Genomic DNA, 5,720 nt, shown 5'->3' on the forward strand with positions numbered 1-5,720 from the left:
AGCAAGGATTTAAACACTTAAGATAGTAAAAGTCAATGACAGAGCCAATGACTTGAGAATTCTCCTCACCAATGGAAACCAGGTTGCGATAGTTCTCCAACATCACATCCTGATATAGTGTCTTCTGAGCAGGGTTCAGGAGCTGCCATTCCTCCCAGGTGAACTTTACAGCCACATCATTGAATGTCAGTGATTCCTGTAGTAAGAGGAGTCTATTTAATGGTGTATTTTCCATTTGAAGATTTAAAAATATATATCTTACAGTAAAGAAATCAAAACAGTAATAAAAACTAACTGAGGACTTGGTAGAAAATATTTGACCTTATTTCTATATTCGCAACCATCAGCCCAGAAAACTAGCCCAATTTTCAGAAAGATCTCCATTGTTCTGAGAAATAAATGTTTTCAAATACACATTCTCCAGGCCAGCTAATGTGCCCCCACCCCCTACAATAATTCTCCATTAAGGAGCAGTCTTAAAGAAGGTACCATAATAGATTAATCATTTCTGTACGGGGCTACTTCACAATGCCTGAAGGTTATCTGTAGATCAGAGCAATCAGGTTCTGTAGCCGGCCCAACATAAATGTAGTAAATGCCTGGGGAGGGGCCCAACATAAATGTAGTAAATGCCTGGGGAGGGCTCAGGGCGGGTTTGCAGTCAAGTAGCACTAGCTCAAGATGGTAACTCACACTTTCCTTATTTATACTGTTACCCGCTGATGCTATTACCCATTGACTATGCATATGCTGACGGCATGACATGCACGCCTTATGGAAAGATCTGTAAGTTCCACTATATGTACATCCATTGGAAAATACATTCACGCTCAGTCCTGACCTGGGAAGAGAGTCCCTGTGTCCTACTGTCTGCTCTCTGTCTTTTAATATTTGTCACAATTGCAATGTCACTCCAGAGGATCACTTTTCGAGTGTTGGGGACCTCCATGCCCCAAAATAATGCACCCACTCATAACATTAGAATTTTGAGTTCCAGTGAAATTGCTCAGCGTTATACTCCCACAAAGTAGATAAACACCTGTTTATTATGAAATGGAATTAGGGCTTCTACTGGTATCACCATTATAAGAGGCTCGGAACCTTCAGTGGCAATAAGTATCAGGAACATTTCAGATGGGGGAGGTCAAACATACCTCAGCTCTCCAACATTTTTTGTCAACTCTTACACAAGTCATTCCTCTCACATGACTCTTTGTCTCAATTCTGGGTCTAGTAATCTGCTGCTGTGGCCACACAAAACTCAATAGAACAAAGTGTCTATTCATGAACAAGGTTCAACTTGGGATCAGGAACAAGCAGCTTTAACCAGAACCAAGATCAGAATGTTCACGGGCAATATCTCCCTTCCTGAGTGCAGAACAACTTTCTAAGTTATTAAAGGCCACTTTAGGACAAGCTCCTCTTGACAACCCTAAGACAAATTCTTCTCAGCCACCTTCAGACCGTATTGCCTTAATTTTAATTGCAAGGTCCTCTTGAACCTGCCATCTTTCACCACATGCTCTGCAAGGGCCACTCGTAGTTTTGTTGGGTGGACCTCTGGAGCCCTCCTTACCTTGCCTAGGCAGGGAAGGTGGTAGGTTAACCCAAGAAGCCATCATATCAAGAGGGAGAGAGAGAACTGCAGGCATAGTTTAAGAAGAGAGAGAGACATTTCCTGTCATCTGACTTGTTGATTTGGTTTTGTTAGCCCCTGTAGCCACACAGTTCAGAATGAACCCATGGATTAGGGATTTGCAGCTTCCAGAAATTCATGAGCCATTTCCTTGAATGACAACTGCAAGCCGCCTGTGTGAGCTAACTGGACAGCTCAATACACTCACTCTATGAGTCAACAGCTTGCTGCCTGACCTTCCCATTTGGGTTCCTCAGTCCCTGCAATCTATTATCTGACCAGATTCAACAACTTCACTTTGTGAGGCAGTGGACTGTGGTCTGACCTGGTGAGCTGGTTCATTAGCCTTTGCAAACACATGGATGAGGAGAACCTTACAGATTGATCCCTGACCTCTACACTGATTAGGGACTCACCAGCTTCCACATCATAAAGAGGGATTTATTTACTTGATGACTATTTAGTTTTGTAAAATGCTGGAGAGCAAATCATGGACCATCTTGAACCTCTACTTCATAGGGACCGGTCTACTGCTGCTCCTGCAAAATGAACCATAGTATTCACAGATCAAGAGCTGTGTAATGGAGATAAAGACAAGGGCAGATGGGACACAGTGAGAGAGCCAATGGTGACAGGTCCAGAAAGGACCTTTCAGCCAAGAAAGTGGCAGTCAAGATCAACAAGATCAACAAGAGGATATCCCAAAGAAGTTGAGAGGATGCTATAAAGATGGAATTAAGAAATGAACCAACCTATAGAAGGAAAAATGTCTGATAGAGGACAGGGAAAACAGGCCTGCCCTGAAGAAGAGCAAATGTGCTTACATGATTCTTTAATATGAAAGCCAATGTGTAGCCTATTGATTCTGATATCAAATTACACCCTGTTATCTGTGACTCTGAAGTGTAATTAGCCCATGGCAACTGCAAAAAAAATTACTGAGCTGAGTAGGAGAGGGCTGTGGCAAAGATACTGGTGTCATAACTGGAAATCTACTGGAGGGTACAGGTCTGTCTAAGCTCTGCCTCATACAAATCCAAGCTGATGTTGATTCTCTCCCCTGCTTCCATAGTGCGAGGAGGTGAGCTGCTGTCAACCATTTTTAAACCACTACTGCTACAGGGTCCATGTTAGATGCATTGATGAGAATGCTGCTGTTTGGGAGATTATCTAATATATAACCTTCAGAAAGAAGCTTTAAAGGAACTTACCCAAACAAAATCCCATGGAATAGTGAAAGTGAACTCTCCTAAAAAAGTGATTTTATTTCTCCTTAAAAATTATGCATAGTATATCATTTGAATGCTTCTCAGGAGCTGGCCATAGAATAATAAACTATGAGTTGGAAGATAATGTCATCCAAAGAATCCTCACTGATATATTATGTTCAATGTCAATAGTTTATGTTAATCCTATGATCAATATACTCCTAAACTTCTCCAGCCAAATATTGAAGTCAGAGTCAAAGTTTATCTCTAACTTCTAGTATTTCAAATCTCCACTTTTCCAATGAACTGAATCAGTATTACACAGGCTCCTACAATTCCAGTAGGAAATACAGAAAAGGATAAAACACATCAAAATCACCTGAGCTTTGGGCATTTTCTCTGATCCTTATAACACTGCCGGCAACTGGGATGCTCTGTTTATTTTATCTGGATCAGCTAATGATGCTCACAAATTTCAATCTCTCATGAGGACATCCCCAAAATAATAATACCAGGCGCTTCTTCCTCCTTCCTCTAAGCTGCTGGTGATGCACCATCTGAAAGCTGATGGGAGAATACAATGTGAGTAACACATAACCTGTAGGTCCAGATGCTGTTCTTTCCCTCTTTTTTTTTTCAGCGCCACGTGGGTTTATTTGTACAACAAACAGCACAAGAAGACACCAGCGCCATGCAGGCAGCAGCCCAGGGCTCACACCAGTCCCGCTCGCCCTCACAAAGAACTCTACTTTGTGGGAGCCTGGGGGCCTTTGGGAGCTTGAGCTGGGGCAGGGGCGCCTTTGGGAGCTTTTGCTGGTGTCGTGGCCTTGGCTGGAGCATCAGCCTTGCTTTGTGCCTTGGCCTTGGGCCGGCAGAGCCTCAGACCCTTGGCAATACGTGCACGAGCCCACTTGCCAAGCTTGGGGTGGGCAATGTAGGCCAGTCGGCTGAGCTTGCGGTTGACGCCCATTGGGATCTTGGCCTTGACCTCTGTGGGCTTCACAAGATCCTTGATGGCCTCAGCGCGAGCAGCCGCAGCCTTGGCGTTGTTGGCCTGCATTTTCTTCAGGCCCTTCTTGTTGTGCTTCTTGGCGAAGCGCATGTTCCTCAGGAACTTGGGGTCCACCCCCTTAAGAGATTCGTATCGTTGTGACCGGGGTTTTTTGATGCCGTTTCTGTGCCATTTCCGGGATTGGTTGTACGTGGTGTGGTTCTTGGATTTGGCCATGTCTGCACCGACGCCTGCAGCTCCCGGAACGCCAGGGACCGGAAGAGAGAGAGAAAGTCGCGGTGCAGCCCGTTCTTTCCCTCTTAACACACAAAGTTCCCAATACTGTTAATGGTCCCCTCAATGAGTATTGGGAAGCATGCTTATAACATGAGCAAAAAAATATAAAACTCATTAATTTTCATACATGTGAATAAAAGATTACTTTATAACAAATAGAGATTGGGCAATCAAATATAAATGTCAGAAAGAAGAAACAAAACATTTGAATCCCTACCTCACAGCACACAGAATTATCAATTCCTTACTGTGTGACTCTCAAGGAGAATAACAAATGAATCTTTAAGATAAATATGTTAATTAAAGCATCTGGAAACATTTTAAATGGGCTATATAAAGAGCTATTATAAACTAATGATTATTTTATAGAAGAACTATAAATTGTATAATCACTTTAGAAACACTTTAAAACTCACCATCAAGTAGAGTTAGACGTATAATCTGCAGATAGGACACAGGAGAACTGCTGTACAGAGCTTTCAAGACTTTAAAGGCATAACAGGATGCTAATGGCGGTGTACCTCTGACCTTGAAGATAGAAGTCCAACTCTTAGCATATGTTAAAACCAAGGCTCCATAATAAACACTTACATGACATCTATTAGATTGAAATTTATATTTATATATATATGAAAAAGTATACATTCCCCAATAGTGAGTGCATTTTTGAATCCCAATATAGATAACGTTTTTAATGTAGCATTATTTGTAGTACCTAATGCAGTTAAGATTGGCGGTTTTCAATCTATGGGTTGAGACCACTTTGGGGGTTGAAGGACCCTTTCCCAGGGGTCGCCTGATTCACAACAGTAGCAAAATTACTGTTATGAAGTAGCAATGAAAATAGTTTTATGGCTGGAGGGTCACCACAACATGAGGAACTGTATTAAAGGGCTGGGGCATTAGGAAGGTTGAGAATCGCTGAGTTAGACAGTTGGCCTATACACATATAGTCTTTCTAGCTATGTCCCCTTAACTTCTTCCAAATCATTTACGTGGGTTTGTCTCCTGCCAATGCGAACGAGGCAAAGAAGCCCTGGTGGCACAGTGGTGACTGTCGGGCTGTCCTGCAAGTTCAGCAGTTGGAAACCCCCAATTTCTCCTCAAAAGCAGGATGGGGCTTCTATCAACCACAAGTGACATGGCTTTCTACTCCGCCAGAGTTACAGTCTTGGAAACTCACGGGGGCTGTTCGACCCTGTCCTAAAGGCTCACTATGAGTCAGTGTTAACTTGATGGCAGTGAGTTTGTTTTTCTTTTGCTTCAAGAGGACTGGGCATCTTGCCCAACAATACATTGGTACTTTGTGCATTGTGGTTACGTAAATAAACTGTCTAAAATCTAACCTGAAGATCAGTCACACTGGAAATCGTCCTAGGACTAATTGAGTCATTTCAGAGACAAAAACTGGGATCTCACTACCATCAAAAAAGAATAGCCAAAAGTAGGGGCCTTTGGATCCTACATTCTAGCACTAAAACTCTTCAATCCAGAAGACAGAGAGCTGTGACACAAGAGAGGAAGTGATGGGGAGAAGCAGCAACAGAGACATGGTGGCAGCAGAACCAAGAGACTGAGACAGAACAGT

At 42.8% G+C, this 5,720-nt stretch overlaps 1 protein-coding gene across 1 annotated transcript; it reads right to left on the reverse strand.

Annotated features, from left to right (window-relative positions):
* Positions 1-3,589: 3,589 nt before the first annotated feature.
* Positions 3,590-4,138, reverse strand: LOC142427451 (large ribosomal subunit protein eL29-like). The gene has a single exon (XM_075532723.1). The coding sequence runs from the start codon at positions 4,070-4,072 to the stop codon at positions 3,590-3,592; it is 483 nt and encodes a 160-aa protein (XP_075388838.1). The 5' UTR covers positions 4,073-4,138.
* Between the last annotated feature and the right edge of the window lie 1,582 nt (positions 4,139-5,720).

The sequence above is a fragment of the Tenrec ecaudatus genome, chromosome 15, assembly GCF_050624435.1.
Source record: "Tenrec ecaudatus isolate mTenEca1 chromosome 15, mTenEca1.hap1, whole genome shotgun sequence".
NCBI lineage: Eukaryota > Metazoa > Chordata > Mammalia > Afrosoricida > Tenrecidae > Tenrec > Tenrec ecaudatus.

Coding starts and splice junctions, on each gene's coding strand:
- LOC142427451 (XM_075532723.1), bottom strand. CDS start 4,072: ATGGCCAAATCCAAGAACCACACCACGTACAACCAATCCCGGAAATGG.